The 22,203-nt window shown below is 43.9% G+C and overlaps 1 protein-coding gene across 8 annotated transcripts in view; it reads left to right on the top strand.

Moving 5' to 3' along the window:
- The first annotated feature begins 5,952 nt into the window (after positions 1-5,952).
- PARD3B (par-3 family cell polarity regulator beta) overlaps positions 5,953-22,203 on the top strand; it is a 2,038,921-nt gene continuing 2,022,670 nt past the window's right edge. For 3 of the 8 annotated variants that reach the window (XM_077271962.1, XM_077271960.1, XM_077271958.1), the window contains exon 1: positions 5,953-6,665. In XM_077271962.1, the coding sequence (XP_077128077.1) occupies positions 6,546-6,665 (120 nt within the window). In that variant the 5' untranslated portion in view covers positions 5,953-6,545. The remainder of the gene's footprint in view (positions 6,666-22,203) is intronic. The other 5 variants (XM_077271961.1, XM_077271959.1, XM_077271963.1 and 2 more) reach the window with 4 other exon arrangements.

Below are 22,203 nucleotides of genomic sequence, written 5' to 3'. Positions count from 1 at the left end.
TAATAAGTAACATTTCCCACATATCTACTTTACCTCAGCACAATTTTGAAACCAATTTTTTTTTTGTTAGGAAGCTATAAGGGTTAAAAGTTGACCAGCAATTTCTCATTTTTACAACACCATTTTTTTTTATGGACCACATTACATTTGAAGTCACTTTGAGGGGTCTATATGATTGAAAATGCCCAAAAGTGACACCATTCTAAAAACTGCACCCCTCATTGTGCTCAAAACCATATTCAACAAGTTTATTAACCCTTCAGGTGCTTCACAGGAATTTTTTTAAAAATGAACATTTAACTTTTTTTCACAAAAAAATTACTTCAGATCCAATGTGTTTTATTTTACCAAGGGTAACAGGAGAAATTGGACCCAAAATCTTTTTGTCCAATTTGTCCTGAGTACGCTGATACCCCATATGTGGGAGAATACTACTGTTTGGGTGCAGAGATCAGAAGGGAAGTAGAGACGTTTTTGGAATGCAGACTTTGATGGAACGGTCTGCGGGCGTCATGTTGCATTTGCAGAGCCACTGATGTGCCTAAACAGTAGAAACCCCCAAATGACATCATTTTGGAAACTAGACTCCCCCAAGGAACTTATCTAGATGTGTTGTGAGAACTTTAAACCCCCAAGTGTTTCACTAAAGTTTATAACGCAGACCTGTGAAAATAAAAAATCTTTTTTTCCCCACAAATGATTTTTTAGCCCCCAAATTTTTATTTTTACAAGGGTAACAGGAGAAATTGGACCACAAAAGTTGTTGTCCAATTTGTCCTGAGTATGCTGATGCCCCATATATGGGGGTAAACCACTGTTTGGGTGCATGGCAGAGCTTGGAAGGGAAGGAGCACCGTTTGACTTTTTCAATGCTGAACTGGCTGGAATTGAGATTGGACGCCAAGTCGCGTTTGGCGATCCCCTGATGTGCCCAAACAGTGGAAACCCCCCAATTCTAATGCCAACCCTAACCCCAACACACCCGTAACCCTAACCACACCCCTAACCCGAACACACCCCTAACCCGAACACACCCCTAACCCTAATCACAACCCTAATCCCAACCTTAACCGTATCCACACCCCTAGCGCTGACACCCCCCTAACCCTAATCCCAACCCTAACCGTAATCCTAACACAAATCCCATCCGTAAATATAATCTCAACCCTAACTTTAGCCCCAACCCTAACCCGAACTTTAGCCCCAACCCTACTCAAACCCTAACCCTAATGGGAAAATGGAAATAAATAATTTTTTTATTTTATTATTTTTCCTAACTAAGGGGGTGATAATGGGGGTTTGATTTACTATTTATAGAGGGTTTTTATGTTTGGCAGCTGTCACATGCTAAAAAACACTTTTTATTGCAAAAAATAGTTTTTGCATCACCACATTTTGAGAGCTACAATTTTTCTATATTTTGGCCCACAGAGTCATGTGAGGTCTTGTTTTTTGAGGGACGTATTGACGTTTTAATTGGTACGATTTCTGGGCACATGACTTTTTTTATCACTTTTTATTACGATTTTTGAGGCAGGTTGAACAAAAACCAGAAATTCATGAATTTTTTTTTTGGGGGGGACGTTTATACCGTGCTGCGTGTGGTAAAATTAATAAAGCAGCTTTATTCTTAGGGTCAGTGCGATTACACGATACCTCATTTATATAATGTTTTCATGTTTTGGCACTTTTATGCAATAAAAACTTTTATATAAGAAAATAATTATTTTTGCATCGCTTTATTCTGAGAGATATAACTTTTTTATTTTTTCACTGATGATGCTGTATGGCGGCTCGTTTTTGCGGGACAAGATGACGTTTTCAGCGGTACCATGTTTATTTATATCCGTCTTTTGGATCGCATGTTATTCCACTTTTTGTTCGGCGGCATGATGATAAAGCATTGTTTTTTGCCTTTTTTTTTTTAATGGTGTTCACTAAAGGGGTTAACTAGGGGGACAGTTTTATAGGTCGGGTCGTTACGGATGCGGCAATACTAAATATGTGCACTTTTATTGTTTTTTTTTTTATGTACATAAAGAAATGTATTTATTGGGAAAATATTTTTTTTTCTTTATTTAGGAATTCTTAGAAAAATATTTTTACACATGCTAATATTTTTCTTTAACTTTTTTTTAACAAAAAAAAAAATCAGACTTTGCACTGCCCTGTATCAGGTCAGCGATCTGACAGGCAGTGAGGGAGGCTTGCCGGCGCCTGCTCTTAGCAGGCACTGAGAAGCCACCTCCCTGCAAGACCCGGAAGAACCCCCTTGGCCATCTGGGCGCATGGAAACCCTCAGGGCAATGTGATCGCATTGCGTTGTTCTGATGGATGCATGCGCAGAGAGCCCCCTCCCTGCGCGATGCTTCTCTATGCCTCTGCCGGCACCGTAATGCTGCGATCTTGTTTGACCGTGAGCGCTCCTGGCACTTAGTGTCACCTGTGACAATCAGCTGACACCCGGCCCCGATTGGCCGCACACCACCCGTGTGTGCGGCTGATCAGCTTTGACGTACTATCCCGTCCATGGTCATATGGGCCCAGCCCACATGGATGGGATAGTACGTCGGATGTCAGAAGGGGAGAACATTAGCTTTTACATAGAGTAATTCTCTTTGTCATTTAAAGGGAATCTGTCACCCCCCCAAGGACGTATATGACCTATTAATATGGGCATACAGGTAATAGAAATGTTACACTAGTCCTACCTGTATGCCTCATGTTAATGGTCTTGTTGCTGAGAAATCTTATTTTATTTCCTTATGCTATTGATTTCTCCCAGACTCCGGGGAGTGCGGTGCCTGGAAGAAATCCCTGCCTCCTGACTTTATTGTATTACTACCCACCTACCATGCATGTCAGTTATGGCTCCAGAATCCCACGCCAGTGCCTGGCACTCCCTCAAAAATCCATACCTCTTCCTCCCTTCTATGGGCACTGCATTCACGGCTCTCCTGCGCCAGTGAGTCACTGTGACCTCCGGCGTACACGCTGGTAAGGTGCTCTCCCCACTTCCTTCCTGCACAGTCATCGCTGTGTACACATGGTTCCTAGAGCACCATATTGGAGCACATGCCGGAAGTCACAGGAAATAAAATAGGATTTCTCAGAAACAAGATCATTACCATGAGGCATACAGGTAGGACTAGTGTAACATTTCTATTACCTGTATGCCCATATTAATAGGTCACATACATCCCAGGGGTGACAGATTCTCTTTAAAGATAGTTTTCAAAGGAAATATTCTTCAATACATAAATAAAAATATGCAAGTGACATAAATAAGTTGTACAGAGTGTTTGCAGCTTACTGTACATGTATTTAATAAAAAAATCAATAAATTACAGAAAAATGGCGTGGAATCCCCCAAAATTTTGTTGACCAACTGAGGTTGAGTGGATGGCTGGGAGCTGATGATTCTAGCCTGGGAAGGAGGTAATGCCCATGGAGCTTCCCATGCTATTAACATCAGCTCACAACTGTATACTTAGCCTTTACTGGTTAATAAAATTGGAGACTCCCCCCAAAAAATGGCTTTGGGCCTCCCCATAATTAATAACCAGCAAAGGCGAGGCAGACAGCTGAGGGCTGTTGTTAATAACCTAGGAAGGGGCCATGGATATTGCCCCATCTCAGATTAAAAACATCAGATTACAGCTGCCCAGAAATAGCGCATCTATAAGTGCCAATTCTGGCACTTAGCCTCGCTCTTCCGATCTCCCCCATAGTGGTGGCAAGTAGGATAATAGTATTGGGGTTGATGTCACCTTTGCATTGTCAGGTGACATCAAGCCCAGAGGTTAGTAATGGAGAGGCATCTATAAGACACCCCCATTAACCTCACAGGGATATTGTTTTTAAAAAAAACACACCCAGAACAAAATCCTTTAATTGAAAGAATGACAGACTCCTTTAATCTCAAATGAAACCATACCCGCGAGTGCCGTTATAACTGTTCCCACGGCACTCTCGCTCACTTGAGCTGAATGGAGTTAATTGGCTATGAACTCGCAGGACCTTCCTGACAGCACCACGAGGGTGAGAATTTTCTCATGCCCACAGTGACGTCAGTGAGGTGAAAAAAGTTCACTGCGAGGTACTCACTCAGTATCTCTGCTGGATAACAGGCTGTATAGTCGTATCATGCAACAATGCAGACTGCCATCTAGATGTAGCAGAGTTAGACCCGTTGTGGGACAAATGGATTATTATCTTTTCGGTGGACAGGTCAGGAATATGGTTATTAATTGAATTGTTACAGGGGACATTGGTGTCAGAGGACTGGGCGATGATGGGAGTATGGTTTAAAGGGAATCTGTCACCCCAAAATTCGAGTATAAGCTGTGGCCACCGGCATCAGGGGCTTATCTATAGCATTCTGTAATGCTGTAAATAAGCCCCCAATGTAACCTGAAAGATGAGAAAAACAGGTTATACTATACTCACCCAGGGGCGGTCCGGGTTCGGGTCCGCTGGGTGTCGCGGTCCGGAGCCTCCCATCTTCATGCGATGACGATCTCTTCTTTCTGCAGCGGCTCCGGGGCAGGGGTACTTTATCTGCCCTGTTGAGGACAAAGTGCTGCAGTGCGCAGGCGCCAGGAAAGGTCAGAGAGGCTCAGCACCTGCGCACTGCAGTACTTTGCCCTCAACAGGGCAGATACAGTACGCCTGCGCAGGAGCCGCAACAGAAGCAAGGAAGAGGACGTAATCGTATGACGATAGGAGGCGCTGGTCCCGGACTGCGACGCCCATCGGACCCGGACTACGATGCCCATCGGACCCGAACCGCACCGGGACCACCTCTGGGTGAGTATAATCTAACCTGTTTTTCTTCTCTTTCAGGTTACATCAGGGGCCAATCCCTGATTGAAGGCTGGCTGTTTCATTAGGTATTGCACCTGTGCATTTGCTATTTTATTTGGGTCCGCTGCACCCTGCTTGTGCATTTGTATTGAGGCCTATTCAGACAGGTAAGCATCTCTGCCTGTTTTTGGTGTGTTTTCTTGAATTTTTCCTTTTTTGGTGTTTTACATCGGGGGCTTATCTACAGCATTACAGAATGCTGTAGATAAGCCCCTGAAGGCGGTGGCCGCAGCTCATTCTCAAATTTTAGGGTGACAGACTCCCTTTAATTTACTTCCATTAAAGGAGTCTGTCATTCTTTCAATTAAAGGACTTCATTTTGGCTGTGTTTTATTTACAATATAAATATAGGATTAGTAATAGATAATCTTATTTATGCAATATGACTATAGGGATAGTAATGGGGGCGTCCTATAGAAGGGGAGGAAAAAACAAAATTGCAAGAAAAAAAAAAACAGGTCATGAGTTTAACTTTGTGCCTAATTATTTCAGCCTGAAAAAAAAAAAATCTACCATGTGATAATAATATATATATATATATCACACAAAAAAGTCAGCTGCACATCTGCAAAGTGTCCGAGAAAATACAAGCGCTTTATATAGTTACATCTATGGGTATGTGTTCACGTTCAGGAAACGCTGCGTTTTTGACGCAGCGCTGAGCCGCAGAGTCAAAAACGCAGCGTCCAGATGTTACAGCATAGTGGAGGGGATTTAATGAAATCCCGTCTACACTGTGCATTAAAAAATGCATGCGGAATTCCCACAAAAACGCACATGCGTTGGGTTTTTTCAGAACGCATGTTGCTACAATGAGCAAAACACGCAGGAACACCGCAGGTGACCTGCCAGTGACCTCAGGTGCATTTTTGGTCAGGATTTTACCTGTATAAAATCCTGACCAAAGCCTGAAGCAAACTGAACGTGGACACATACCCTATGGGGAAGGCAGGTAAATAAAAAAAAAATATCTTCTGATCCTTCAGGAGTTAATGAATGTGACGACACATAAGAAACTGAGTGCGGAGAGTAAGACATGTGACGTCATAGGGGTTAACGTGACGTCACTCAGCACAGCGCCTCTTCGCTCCGTTTCCCTCCTTTTCCCATGCTGTCCTGTGTGGGGGAGGGAGGGCAGCGGCTCCTCAGTGTCTCACACACAGACCGTGGCCGGTGACTCCCTCCTCTCTCCTCCTTCATAGCCTCCGGTGCTCTGCTCCTCCCCGCTGCAGTGGCTGCCTGGGAATCCCGGCCTGAGCCGCACTCTGTGCCCGGGACAGTGCACGGTGCGGCCCCTGTGGACCAGCGGCCGCGCTCCCCGCACATCACACACAGCTGGGATCCGGCTTTTCCTGAGAGACCTGCCGGCCGCGGCTTCCTCATTCCTCCTCCTCCTCCCTCCGCCTCTCACTGGCCTTCCTTCCTTCCGCGTTCACCCATTGCTCCCTAGGGAGACTGTGCAGCACTCTGCTGGGATTACAATAAAACTCTCCAACTTTTTTTTGTTTTAAATTCGTCAGAAGTTTTTGTTGAAGTTTGGTTGAGCCCATAATCCCTGTCCTGTGCCAGACACCAGGCATGGCGTGTGCTGCCCGGACTCTGTGATCCCAGCACTGACACCTGTTACAGGGAGCAGGAACTGACACTTTGTATCCCGGGAAGGGACAGTGTTTGTCAACATGAAAGTCACTGTGTGTTTTGGGAAGACTGGAATTGTTGTTCCTTGTAAGGATGGCAAAATCAACGTGAGAGAATTAATCCAGCAGGCGGCACAGAGGTACATCAAAGTCACGGAAAAAGTAAGCGCTTTATTCTTCTGTCCGCTACCATTGCCGATCTGCCATTGCCAATACTCCGCCGTCGCCTGTCCTCTATCGTCACCTGTCCTCCGCCGTCCCAGTCCTGCATTGTCCCCAGCCCTCCGCCGTCCCAGTCCTCCATCGTCACCTGTCCTCCGCCGTCGCCTGTCCTCCGTCGTCCCTGTCCTCCATCGTCACCTGTCCTCCATCGTCACGTGTCCTCCATTGTCACGTGTCCTCCGCCGGCTGTCCCAGTCCTCCATCGTCACGTGTCCTCCACCGTCCCAGTCCTCCATCGTCACGTGTCCTCCATCGTCACGTGTCCTCCGCCGTCACCTGTCCTCCGCCGTCCCAGTCCTCCATCGTCACCAGTCCTCCGCTGTCGCCATCACCTGTCTTCCGCCGTCGTCAGTCCTCCGCCATCACCTGTCCTCCGCCGTCTTCAGTCCTTCACCGTCACCAGTGCTCCGCCATCAACAGTCCTCCGCCGTCACCTGTCCTGGGGCTCATCCCTGTAATAGTCCAGAGCGCTCATCCTATTGGACTTTGGAGATTTGGGGACACCTGTGTAAAAGTTTCTCGCTACGTAAAAATGGTACAAGGACGCTGAAATATTTATAAACTAGTTAAATTGTTTTTGCTTTGACTCATATATGTAGTGGTTATGTTCATGTGTTATTTTAGGCTTTTTTTTTTTTTTGTATTTTTTGTTTTACTGACATAATAGATAACATGTGACAAGCCTGGAAAATGATAATTAGGCTACGTCCACATTTCTATTCAAAGATTCTGATTGCTCTATTTTGAGAACAGATAAAATGGAATTAAAATAAAAAAAAAAAAAGGGTCCCTTGCATAACCGATGTTACGCGTCACCAGACGGGCCTCATTCATTACTATGGGACCCAGCTGGATTTTGTTATTTATCTGTTTAGAATATGAGAAAAAACGCATTTTGCAACATTTTATTTTTTTCCTGTTCTAAAACTTAAAGGGGTTGTCCGCTACTTATGTCCGGTGGGGAGCCGTTCCAGCAATGTCAGTGTCTGCTGTCCCGGGGTTTGCGAGCCCCGCAGTCAGTCAGCGGCACTGAAATCAGTAGAATGGCGCTCACACTGGAGGTGAGTATAGCGGCTATTATTTTACGTGGGGGAACTATAGTGATTGAGAAGGATTTGTCCAAAGAGAAGACAGCTCCTTTAACAGACCCTGTTGTGCCTGATCTGAAATGTTCATGTAGCGCTGCTGAATCAGTCAGGGCTCCATATATAACAAAAGCCAGGTATACTTGTCCCCGGCAGGGATGTTAGCGCCGCTGTTACCAGTGAGTGATGTGACTTAAGGTGTCAGATACAGGCAATTAGTGGATGCCCATCAATGCTTCGTCAGGGTAAACATCTGCTCTGCTGAAATAGTAAATTCTGTATCCGACCTCTCACACATAACAAGTCATGTCAGTCTCGGGGAACAGCGGTGCTGACCTAGCTGGAACGGCGTTGTTGCAGTAGATGAGGATATTTTTATTCTGATTAGGGCCAGGGGTGGACATATCATTGGTGCAACCTGTGCGGCCGCACAGGGGCACTAGATGTAAGGGGGCTATTTATACCTCCAAAGCAGGTGAAGTTTATCATTTTTAGTAGCAATTGGGCTGCAAAGGACCCATATATTCTTGCCCAGGGGTCATTTTCCATCTTTGTCCACCAGATTAGACGACATTCATATGTTCAGTATTTTACATCAGTATTTGAAGGCCAAAACCAGGAGACGAACAATCAGAGGAAAACTATAATAGAAACGTGTGCACCATTTCTGGATGGATTTTTCACCCACTTTTGGTTTTGGCTTTCAAATACTGAACGTGTGAACATGGCCTTACAGGGTCCTGCATTTATTTAGCTGGGTTGTCCATTAGTGGCAACTAGTGATGAGCGAATATACTCGTTACTCGAGATTTCTCGAGCACGCTCGGGTGTCCTCCAAGCATTTTTTTTAGTGCTCGGAGTTTTAGTTTTTAGTGCCGCAGCTGACTGATTTACATCTGTTAGCCAGCATAAGTACATGTGGGGGTTGCCTGGCTATCAGATGTAAATTATTCAGCTGCAGCAAGAAAAACGAAATCTCCGAGCACTAAAAAAATACTCGGAGGACACCCGAGCGTGCTCGAGAAATCTCGAGTAACGAGTATATTCGCTCATCACTAGTGGCAACCCCTTTTTGTTCCGTGTAATTATCAGAAAGTGTTCAAGACCGCAGGCTACACCTGGGATAGTCACTTGAAGGAGTAAAGAAAGTTTGCCATAATGCTCTGACTTCTGGGAGTGATAGGATACATATGCGGTGGATTTTACCTTACAGAATTTTTAGGTAGAAAATCCACACTGAAAGACCAAATATGGTGACAGCGTCAAACACTGCTCCAGCCTGTGTAAGTGAAGGCACCATAGAGTACATCTATAGAGTATATTTGGTGTAGTATGTGGCATAGTCACAAACATGGCCCAGGCTTAATAGATAATACAATGTGATGCAGAACAATGCTTCACATTATTCACTGTTACCACTTTCGTTGTGGCCTCATCACAAGCCATATTGCAGCTCTGTAGAACCTGTGAATTTGTGGTACTTTGCTACACTTTTGCATGCTTTTGATTCAATACAAAGGTAAGTTACAATTCCGGAGTTGGTTTCTTATTCGTCCAGTTTCTTATTCGGCAATTTTTTCTTTTCTGCTTTTCATAGGATTATCAACAAAAAATAAGCATCACAGTAATAACATACAATGCAGCGAGGTGCCCTGATGGGAATACACTTAAAAACAGCTACAAAAATTATAAAACAGGCACAAAAATGGACATCAAAGTGGGCACCGAAGGGTGTTAATGAAAGGGTTAAATGACTTTGGGCCACTGATATCACACTGCAGACATATAGAACAGGGAGCCCCACATCAAAATCAGGTATCTCCAGCCTGGCCCAAATGGGTTCTGGGCACCAGAACCGGCATCAAAGTGGGCAAACAGCCGATTTTGGCCATTTGAATAAGTAACTGGTGTTTTTAAGGGGTTCAGCATTGTCCTTGTTTTCAGAAGTGCACAAAACAGTGGCGGACCGTGATTTTATGTACACCTAAAAGACGGTCCCCGCCGGAATACAGGCCAGACAGCTTCCACAGTGACTCCATCTCCTATTTATAGGGTAAATTCCATTGGGGTTTTTTCTGTACCACGTATTTTGGAAAATTATATGGAAACCCCAGCGAAAGCGCCAAACCATAGGCCAGGGTCACAGTTGCGAGTTCAATGCAAGAAACTCGCATCAAGCCCCGGCACTCGGGACCGGAGCGTGCGGCTGCATGTATTTTTATGCCGCATTGAATTTGGAAGTGTGACCCTGGCCTTAATGAGATCGGCCTTAATGAGATCTTTGGGAGGCAGAATAAAAAAAAAATCAACTGCAGATGAGGAACTGGTATTATTTTTTTTACGTCATCCCTTGTGCGGGAAATTATTAGACGACTTTAATCCTCTTGTCGATGTGATTACAGCGATACCGTACATATATATTTTTTGTAATGTTTGGCTGCTTTCACACACTAAAAGAAGCTTTTTATAGCAAACACTAGTTTTTGCATCACCATATTTTGAGAGCTATAAGGTCTCCATATTTCTGCCAACAGTCTTTTGATGGCTTGATTTTTGCGGGACTAGTTGACGTTTTTATTGGTACCATTTTTTTGGCAAATTACATTTTTTTTATTTTTTGATCACTTTCTATTTAGATTTTTGGGAGGCAGAATTAGCAAAACTCAGCAATTCAGGAATAGTTTTTTTTTTTTTAATGCCTATCTGCGTGTGGTAAATATAATAAAGCAGCTTTATTCTTTGCGTCAGTACGATTACAGCTATACCACATTTATATCCTTTTTTTTTTTTTTTTTTATGTTTTGGTGTCTTAACACAAAAAACTATTTTATAGAAAAAATAATTATTTTTGCATCGCTTTATTCTGAGAGCTACAACTTTTTTAATTTTTCTGGTGACTGAGCCTTACGGTAGCTTGTGTTTTGCAGGACAACATGATGTTTTCAGAGATTCCATTTTTATTAATTCGTCTTTTTGATCACGTTACATTCCACATTTGCTCAGCGATATGATGATAAAGCATAGTTTTTTGCCTCCGTTTTTTTTTACGGTGTTTACTCAAGGGGTTAACTAGTGAGACAGTTTTATAGGTCGGGTCGTTCCGGAAGCGGCGATGCCAAATGTGTGTATTATTATTATTATTATTTTTTTTTCTGTTTTATTTTTGTAATTACATAAATGTATTTATTGGATTAATATTTATCTTTTTTTTTGTTTGTTTATTTTACTGTTTTTTTTTTTAATGTTTATAACGTGATCCGTCTGCGATGCCCATTGGTATCACTATTGACTTTGGCATTAGAGGGGTTAAATGCTGACGTTCGGTGCTGGCATTGTGTATTGCTGCAGTGTGTCAGCTCTTATATATAGCTGACACCCACAATTGATCGCTGTGGTGCTCAGCATGAGCCCACGCGATAGTGAGGAAAAAAATAAATAAATAATATATTTAAAAAAAAAAATAAAATAATATTTATTCGCGGTAATTCAGCTCCTGCAGCGCCGTATATATATGGCGAATGTCTGGAAGGGGTCAAGCTCGTTCTATCCTTGACTTGTGTGCAACATAACTGGAGTTTATGAGCCCATCTCCAGATAATAAGAGCAGAACACAGCCCAAAGGGCTCATCACTTGGCTGAGAGCTTCAGTGGGGAGCACCAACACATGGACTCCCACCAATCAAAACTTCTCTCATGTCCCTGGTATTTTTTGTAACTTTTTTTAGGTTTATCGCAGCATGTTCTAGTTAGTGAATGTGCTAGATAGCAAATACTTAATATAGCCCATACAGTGAATCAGTCTGATTGTTCATTCTTCAGCTTGGCTAGACCTGTCATTACCATGTACTTAGAATTAAGTAGATCATACTTTTGTTACTATTTAGGTCAGTGGAATGCACCAGCTTGTCTTCTGGTGAGTCACTACTACTGCAATAAATCCGATGTGAATACAAGTGCAACTCCTAGACAGCATTAATATATGAGTAGCTGGCTAAAGACTCCTCAACGGTTGGGCTTTGTTCCTACATTTCCCCCAATAAATGTGAACTTACTGTTATTTGATGGCTTGTCCTTGACTAAACTTCATTTAGGCTCTCTGAAAAGGCTGGATTCACTCATCTATGTTTTGTGGTCTAAGTACGTACTGAGATGCACAGACCCAGCTGCAGGTCTCCTGGCCTCTAAACTAAGTAGCCTCACCTATGACTATGAACCTGATGATTTCAAGTCAGATGAACCATATTTGTAAAATTCATGTCAGGTGAATGTGTATGAAGTCATATACAGTGGGTGAAATAAGTTTTCCTTCTCTGAAGCCAATTGAGAGTTTCCTTGGCTCTGTGTTTGGGATCAAGGTCTTGCTGAAATGTCCACCCTCGTGCCATCTCCATCATCCTGGTAGGTGCAGCAGATTTTTATCAAGAATTTCTCTACAATTGCTCATTCATCCTTCCCTCAAATATCTGATGCTTGCCAGTGCTATATGCTAAAGAAAGCAGCCCCCCACACACAAATATTCGGCGGGGTCATGGAAGAGCATATCTCATAACTTTGCCTCCTACTGAAGTCCTAGATTCCCTTTTCATTGTACCCATAAAGGATGACGCCAACAAGTGTCACACAAACATAGTATGATATTCCCACAGTGACTTCTTCCACACACAGTATGATAAACCTCCACCTCAACTTCCCCTTCAAAGTATGGTAACCCCAACACAGTATGATTCCCTGACCAGGGCTGGCATCACAAACTGGGCAAGTGGCGGGGCTCTGAGCAGGCAGCCATGGGGGCCCGGTACCAGCACCCACGAGTGGGCCCCCCACCCCGCTTGCTCAGGGCACCGGTACTTGCAATACTTACAGCTCCCCGTTCCCCCGCTGCGGCGTCTTCCACATCTTCTGACTTTGTGACATTTCAGGTCAGAGGGCGCGTTGAGGTCGCTATAGCGCACTCTCTGCTCTGAACAGTCACAGTGCAGAGAGCCGGAAGACAAGACACTGAGGAGTCCAGAGCAGAGTAGCGGCCAGCAAGGACAAGTGAGTATTTAATTTTTTATTTTTTATGTTTGGAGCCCATTATATAAGGGGCTCATTATATATGGGGCCCATCATATAATGTATGGAGCATATAGGGCTCACTATGTATGAATCATTATATAGAGTCCATTATTCTGTATGAAGCATATGGGGCTCATTATACTGTATGGCTCAATATATGGGGCTCCATATACTGTATGGAGCACTATGTAGTGCCCATAATGCTGTATGGAGCAATATATGGGGCTTATTATGTATGGAGCATTATGTGGTGCCCATATTTCTGTATGGATGACTATACTGTCCGGTTTATGAGCTATTGTAGAATTTACAATAGATACTTCTTACATTACATGAGTGATAAGTGAAATCTTTGGCGTTGTACTATACCTATATTTCTCTGTTGTATCTGTGCATTATGATTCGTGGTATGTGCTAAAGGGGCTCACTGAGACTTTTTCACCCAGGGCCCATGAAAACCTGGAGCTGGCCCTGACTGTGACCCCCACACAGCTCTCTATGCAGTATGATGGGCCTACATACAGTATAATGGCCCCAAACCTCACCACACTGTATAATTGCTTGCATACAGTTTAATGGCTCAAACGTAGGCCTCCATAAAGTAAAAAGGTTTTCACATATAAAATTTAGAGGGCTATGTGGGAACCTTTTTACTTAATGGAGGCCTATGTGGGAGCCATAATAAAATTTGAAGAGCTAATGGCCCCCCGCATAGCCCTCCATATTATATACTGCACTCCATAATCCTCTATATAGTGTACTGCACCCCATAGTCCTCCAAACGGTATACGCGCTCCCCATAGTCCTCCATAGAGCATAATGCGCTTCCCATAGTCCTCCGTAGAGCATAATGTACTACCAGTAGTCCTCCATAGAGTATTAGGGCCACCACTACTCATTGATTAAAAAAAAAATAAAAAAAATACAAAACTTGCCACTTCTCATTTTCCTGCTGCTCTAGTCTCTGCAGTGAGTGTTCTAAAGTGCCCGCACATGTCAGTGCAGCAGGTGCCATGTAGTGACATCATGTGTCGCTTGTGCTGATACTTCCGACGCCAAGGAAGAATGAGGGAGGAGTCAGCTGACACTCCCTCTTTCATCGTTGCTTTCAACTGTATCGACATCCAGGATGCGGATACAGTTGAACCAGGGATGATTAGCAGGGGGGGGGGGGGGGTTAGCCGGCACTAGGCCCCCCTCTGGCCCACGGGTCCCATAGTAGATGCATGGCCTGCCAACATTGACGGTACACCACTGCCCACACCATGATGTTCCCACCTCCAAACTTCCCTGTTGATATGTTGTTTTTGGGTGCATATTATTGAATCCAAAGAATTAATTTTGGTCTCATCTGACCAAACTATATTCTCCCTGTATTTCACAGGCTTGTCTAATTGTTGTTGAACAAACTTTAAATGCCCTTGAACATGCTTTTGTTTAGCAGTGGAGTCTTCTGTGGTGAGCGTGCATATAGGCCATGGAGATTGAGTGCATTACTTATTGTTTTCTTTGAAACAATTACCGTATATACTCGAGTATAAGCCGACCCGAGTATAAGCCGACCCCCCTAATTTTGCCACAAAAAACTGGGAAAACTTATTGACTCGAGTATAAGCCTAGGGTGGAAAATGCAGCAGCTACCGGTGAATTTCAAAAATAAAAATAGATGCTCCATACCATTCATTATGGCCCCATAGCTGTGCCATATAGTGCTCTGCACCGTTCATTATGGCCCCATAGCTGTGCCATATAGTGCTCTGCACCATTCATTATTGCCCCATAGCTGTGCCATATAGTGCTCTGCACCGTTCATAATTGCCCCATAGCTGTGCCATATAGTGCTCTGTGCCGTTCATTATTTCCCCATAGCTGTGCCATATAGTGCTCTGCGCCGTTCATTATTTCCCCATAGCTGTGCCATATAGTGCTCTGCACCGTTCATTATTGCCCCATAGCTGTGCCATATAGTGCTCTGCACCGTTCATTATTGCCCCATAGCTGTGCCATATAGTGCTCTGCACCGTTCATAATTGCCCCATAGCTGTGCCATATAGTGCTCTGCACCGTTCATAATTGCCCCATAGCTGTGCCATATAGTGCTCTGCACCGTTCATAATTGCCCCATAGCTGTGCCATATAGTGCTCTGCACCGTTTATTATTGCCCCATAGCTTTGCCATATAGTGCTCTGCACCGTTCATTATTGCCCCATAGATGTGCCATAGAAAGATGTGCCATAGAAAGCTGTGCTGCTGCTGCAATAAAAATAATAAAACATACTCACCTCTCTTGCTTGCAGCTCCTCAGCGTCCCGTCCCGGCGTCTCTCCGCACTGACTGATCAGGCAGAGGGCGGCGCGCACACTATATGCGTCATCGCGCCCTCTGACCTGTACAGTCAGTGCAGAGAGAGAGACGCTGGGAAGACAGAGCGGCGCCCGGCGTGTGGAACGCGGACAGGTGAATATGTAATACTTACCTGCTCCCGGCGTCCCGCTCCTTCCCCCGGACAGCTGGTCTTCGGTGCCGCAGCTCTTCCTCTGTCAGCGGTCACCGGCACCGCTGATTAGAGAAATGAATAGGCGGCTCTGCCCCTATGGGAGTGGAGTCCATAGTCATTTCTCTAATGAGCGGTCCCACATGACCGCTGTACAGGGGAAGAGCTGCGGCACCCGGAGACCGTGGGACGGGCAGGGGGAGCGCCAGGAGCCCCGGAAGCAGGTAAGTATGCCTCAGCGCCCTCTCCCCCTCACCCGCCGACCGTGACTCGGGTATAAGCCGAGAGGGGCACTTTCAGCCCAAAAATTTGGGCTGAAAATCTACGGCTTATACTCGAGTATATACGGTAATTGTACCACCTATTCCTGGCCTTTCTGTAGCTTTCCACAGGTGGTCCTTGGATCTTGGACAGCTCTTCTGATAATGTTTTTCACTCCTCTGTCTGAAATCTTTAGGGAGCACCTCATTGTGGACTGTTTGTGGTAAAATGATGTTCTTTCTTCTTCCAGATTATGGCCCCGAACAGTGCTTACTGGAACCTTTTATAGTAGATGAGAAATTATTTTGTAACCAATGCCATCAGTATGTTTTGAAACAATAAGATTGAAAAGATCTTGAGACGGCTCACTAGTTTTGCCGATCATGATATGTTTCTTGTGTGGCACTTTGGTAAGGATACCTTTTTATAGGCCATCAGTTTAACCAGCTAATATTATTTTTCACTAAGAGGCAGGATCACTTTCTAATTGCTGATAGATTTCAGCTGGTCAAGTAAAAAAGGCAGCACACTGCAGCGCTAAGACATGCAAACATGAAACATGAAAACTGAACTGCAATACTGCACTAGAAATATGAAAAATGAGAGCGTTTAGCGCATAAAAATGGCCAATTTTATGTGTACCTGATAGCCCCTTTACGGCATCTCTCTTATATCAGGTCCTACGCTTGCCTACCTCGCTGAGAATAAACGTCTCCATGTGAATGGGTACCTGTGAAAAACCTCTTCCTAGACTCATATTCTCTCTCTCTGTGGAGGGGTACTAGACCTGCTGTAATTAAAACACCTGAGGCTAGGAGGCGGAGTGCTCAGTCAGAAGGCTAAATAATATATTTGAAAAAACTGACCGTCACATCCATACATAGACTAAGTGTGAACAGGTGCTGAACCTAGAGTAACCAACTCATATACAGTCAAGTAAAAAAGGCAGCACACTGCAGCGCTAAGACATGCAAACATGAAACATGAAAACTGAACTGCAATACTGCACTAGAAATATGAGAAATGAAAAATGAGAAAAAATTGGCCATTTTTATGCGCTAAACGCTCTCATTTTTCATATTTCTAGTGCAGTATTGCAGTTCAGTTTTCATGTTTCATGTTTGCATGTCTTAGCGCTGCAGTGTGCTGCCTTTTTTACTTGACTGTATATGAGTTGGTTACTCTAGGTTCAGCACCTGTTCACACTTAGTCTATGTATGGATGTGACGGTCAGTTTTTTCAAATAGATTTCAGCTGGTGTCATGACTTTCGATGGCTTTTTGCATCTCTCTTACCTCACGTGTTCAATACTTTTTCCCTGTGTCAGTTCTCATTATTACTCATAACTTATTTTATGGACATCTATGGTTTTATTTCTTTGCCTTTTGTGGATTGGATGGGTTGCTACCAACATGTGGTGAGAATTTCATGTCAATAGCACCTTTAGAAATATTTTTAGTTAAAAAATTGGTAACGTGTTGAATACTGATTTCACCGGCTGTATATATACTCCAAAATTATAAAAATAATTGCAACTCACCCTGAAAAAAAAATTGCAGAACTCTATCAATGGAAAATCAAAAATTGTGGCTCACAGAAACTGACAGATTAACCTTTGTATTTAATTAAAATAATATGAAAAATTGGGGAGATCAAATCTGAAAATGCAGAAAGGAAAAAATAGCACAGGCAGGAAGTAACGGGATCCAGTGAGCTGATTCAATCTGCCTAATCCTTGGGCAGCATGAATCTGAGACCAGCGCCGTTATTACAGCCATGTACAGTTAGATAGATATATCTCCAGATAGATAGATAATCTATAGATACACTACCATTCAAAAGTTTAGGGTCACCCAAACAATTTTGTGTTTTCCTTGAAAACTCATACTTTTATTAATGAAATGAGTTGCCAAATGAATTGAAAATCTAGTCCAGACATTGACAAGGTTCAAAAAAAGATTTTTATTTGAAATAATAATTTTCTCCTTCAAACTTTGCTTTCTTCAAAGAATGCTCCCTTTGCAGCAATTACAGCATTGCAGACCTTTGGCATTCTAGCAGTTAATTTGCTGAGGTAATCTGGAGAAATGTCACCCCATGCTTCCAGAAGCCCCTCCCACAAGTTGGTTTGGCTTGATGGGCACATATTGCGTACCATATGGTCAAGCTGCTCCCACAAGAGCTCAATGGGGTTGAGATCTGGTGACTGTGCTGGCCACTCCATTGCAGATAGAATACCAGCTACCTGCTTCTTCCCTAAAAAGTTCTTGCATAATTTGGAGGTGTGCTTTGGGTCATTGTCCTGTTGTAGGATGAAATTGGCTCCAATCAAGCTCTGTCCACAGGGTATGGCATGGCGTTGCAAAATGGAGTGATAGCCTTCCTTATTCAATATCCCTTTTACCTTGTACAAATCTCCCACTTTACCAGCACCAAAGCAACCCCAGACTATCACATTACCCCACCATGCTTGACAGATGGCGCCAGGCTCTCTTCCAGCATCTTTTCAGTTGTTCTGCGTCTCACAAATGTTCTTCTGTGTGATCCAAATACCTCAAACTTGGATTTGTTTGTCCATAACACTTTTTTCCAATCTTACTCTGTCCAATGTCTGTTCTTTTGCCCATAGTAATCTTTTCCTTTATTAGCCAGTCTCAGATATGGCTTGTTCTTTGCCACTCTGCCCTGAAGGCCAGCATCCCGGAGTTGCCTCTTCACTGTAGATGTTGACACTGGCGTTTTGCGTGTACTATTTAATGAAGCTGCAAGTTGAGTACCTGTGAGGCATCGATTTCTCAAACTACGGACTCTAATGTACTTGTCTTGTTGTGCAGTGGGCCCTCCCACTTCTCTTTCTACTCTGGTTAGAGCCTGTTTGTGCTCTCCTCTGAAGGGAGTGGTACACACCGTTGTAGGAAATCTTCAGTTTCTTGGCAATTTCTCGCATGGAATAGCCTTCATTTCTAAGAACAAGAATAGACTGTCGAGTTTCACATGAAAGTTGTTTTTTTACTGGCCATTTTGAGATTTTAATGGAACCAACAAATGTAATGTCCCAGATTCTCAACTAGCCTCAAGGAAGGTCAGGTTTATAGATTCTCTAATCAGCCAAACTGTTTTCAGCTGTGCTAACATACTTGCACAAGGGTTTTCAAGGGTATTTTAACCATCCATTAGCCTTCTTACACAGTTAGCAAACCCAAAGTACCATAAGAACACTGGAGTGATGTTGTTGTTGGAAATAGGCCTCTATACACCTATGAAGATATTGCATTACAAACCAGAAGTTTGCAGCTTAAATAGTAATTTACCACATTAACAATGCATAAAGTGTATTTCTGAATCATTTAATGTTGGCTTCATTGGAAAAAACTGTGCTTTTCTTTCAAAAATAAGGAAATTTCTAAGTGACCCTAAACGTTTGAATGGTAGTGTTGATATACAATACCAAGGCTGATGTTTAGTAATGAACATAATAAAATGGTACATGAAGAGTTAAATAAAGACACACACACACACACACACACACACACACACACACACACTCACTCACTCACTCACTCACTCACTCACTCACTCACACACACACACACACACACACACACACACACACACACACACACACACACACACACACACACACACTCTGCATTAAACGCAATATCTGTTTAATTAAAAAAAAAAGGGAAAAAATGGCTTGGGCTCCCCCTCAATTTTCAAAACCAGAAAGGGAAAGCCGGCGACTAGGGGCCGATGTTTACAGCCTGGGAAGGGGGTAATACCCATGGAGCTTCCCAGGTTATTAATATCAGCTCACAACTATATATTTAGCCTTTACTGTCTATTAAAATAGGGAAGCCCCCCAAAAAAATGATGTGTGGTCCTTCAATAGCCAGAAAAGGCTATGCAGACAGCTGCGGGCTGATATTCATATCTTAGGAAGAGGCCATGGATATTGCCCCCCACCCTGGTTACAAACATCATCTCTCGGTCGCCCCAGAAATTACACATCTCTAAGATGCTCCAATTCTGGCACTTAGCCTCTCTCTTCCCACTGCCCTGTAGTAGTGGCAATGGGGGTAATAGTTGTGGGGTTGATGTCACCTTTGTATTGTAAGGTGACATCAAGCCTGGCTTAGTAATGGAGAGGTGTTAATAAGACACTTCTCCATTGCTAATCCTATAGTTGTCAAGGGGTTCAATAAAGACACAGTCAGAACAAAGTATTTTAATGAAATAAAACACAACACAGTTTCCCATCTTTATTATACTCCTAATTCCTGCGACGCCCTCGATCACCTGCAAAAAAAATAAAATAATAAACACAAATACTCCCTGTTCCGATGTAATCTAATTACCGTATATACTTAAGTATAAGCCGAGATTTTCAGCCCATTTTTTTGGGCTGAAAGTCCCCCTCTCGGCTTATACTCGAGTCATACCCAGGGGCCGGCAAGGGAGGGGGAGCGGGGGTTGTCTAATTATACTCACCTGCTCCTGGCGCGGTCCCTGCAGGTCCCTGGCTTCCCCGGCGCCACAGCTTCTTCCTGTACTGAGCAGTCACATGGTACCGCTCATTACAGTAATGAATATGCAGCTCCACCTCCCATAGGGGTGGAGCCGCATACATATTTATTACTGTACTGAGCGGTAACATTGACCGCTCAATACAGGAAGAAGCTGCAGGGAAGCAGGAACTGCACAGCGCCAGGAGCAGGTGAGTATAACAGGGAGTGCTGCACTGCGCGATATTCACCTGCTCCTTGTTCCCGGCGCCGCTCCGTCTTCAGCGTCTTCTGCAGTGACGCTCAGGTCAGAGGGCGCGGTGACGTGGTTAGTGTGCGCCCTCTGCCTGAACGTCAGTGCAGAAGACGCTGAAGATGGAGCGGTGCCCAGAACGAGGAGCAGGTGAATATTGAAAGAGCCGGGGGACTGAGCGACGGAGAGGTGTGTATGTGATTTTTTTTATTTTATCGCCTAACAGCAAATGGGGCAAGTGTCTGTATGGAGCATCTTATGGGGCAATAGCGTTTGTGCAGCACTGTATAGGGCAAGTTTCTGTATGGGGCCATAACGTTTGTGCAGCACTATATGGGGCAAGTGTCTGTATGGAGCATCTTATGGGGCAATAACGTTTGTGCAGCACTATATGGGGCAAGTTTCTGTATGGGGCCATAACGTTTGTGCAGCACTATATGGGGCAAGTGTCTGTATGGAGCATCTTGTGGGGCCATAATCAACGTTTGTGCAGCACTATATGGGGCAAGTGTCTGTATGGGGCCATAATCAACATTTGTGCAGCACTATATGGGGCAAGTGTCTGTATGGGGCATCTTGTGGGGCCATAATCAACGTTTGTGCAGCACTATATGGGGCAAGTGTCTGTATGGGGCCATAACGTTTGTGCAGCACTATATGGGGCAAGTGTCTGTATGGGGCCATAATCAACTTTGTGCAACATGATATGGGGCAAATGTGTCTATGAAGCATCTTCTGGGGCCATAATCAACATTTGTGCAGCATTATATGGGGCAAATGTGTCTATGGAGCATCTTATGGGGCCATTATTAACCTTTATGCAGGATTATATGGGGCATATTTTAATATGGGGCATATTTTAATATGGAGCATCTTATGGGGCCATCATAAACTTTATGGAGCTTTATATGGGGCGTATTTTGTATGGAGCATTATATGGGGCTCCTGATTCTTTATGGATATTCAAAAACACTTAACCTACTGATGTCTCAATTAATTTTACTTTTATTGGTATCTATTTTTACTTTTGACATTTACCGGTAGCTGCTGCATTTCCCATTCTAGGCTTATACTCGAGTCATTAAGTTTTCCCTGTTTTTTGTGGCAAAATTAGGGGGGTTGGCTTATACTCGAGTATATACGGTAATAACAAGTGTCCCACGACGACCTCCCCTATAGAGCAGTCACATCAGGAGATGTGACTGCTCTATAGGCTTCCCGCGATACACTACAGGAGCCATTACCTCCTGTCAGCGCAACACTGAAGAGGTCACCGGAGTTCGTGCTCTCACTTGGTCATCGCTGCATGAGAATTTTCTCACACAGCGTTGCCGGTGACAGCATAAACTGAGGTGACCTCCCGCCGGAAGAACACACCGCGGAGGATTACCTTCAGTCAGTGCATGCTGGAGGGCCTTGTAGAACAGTGACATCACCTGATGTCACTGTTCTACACAGGAGATCGTCGTGGGAAAATCGTTATTAAATGGATTATGGTGGAAAGGTAAGTATAGGTTGGTGTATTTTATTTTTGTTACAGGAGAACAAGGGTGTCGGGGACTAGGTGTTCGGTGAGTATGTGTACTGTATGTTGTATGGTTGTTTTTTTTTTTTCTATTTAACACATGCATTGTTTGATGGGACTACTGCCCATCATCGGCTAATGCTGTCACTGTTATATGTGACAGCATTCATAGTCGGATGGGAGCAGTAGTCCCATCAGACAATGCCTGGTACACAGACCCGCACACACCATCACACACACACAGAGACACAAGCAGACACTCACAGACCCGCACACACACAGGGACACACGCAGAC

The sequence above is a fragment of the Ranitomeya variabilis genome, chromosome 7 (genome assembly GCF_051348905.1).
Source record: "Ranitomeya variabilis isolate aRanVar5 chromosome 7, aRanVar5.hap1, whole genome shotgun sequence".
In the NCBI taxonomy this organism is placed as follows: Eukaryota; Metazoa; Chordata; class Amphibia; order Anura; family Dendrobatidae; genus Ranitomeya; species Ranitomeya variabilis.
The sequence above is the reverse complement of the archived record's forward strand: the minus strand, read 5'-3'. Positions and strand labels throughout refer to the sequence as shown.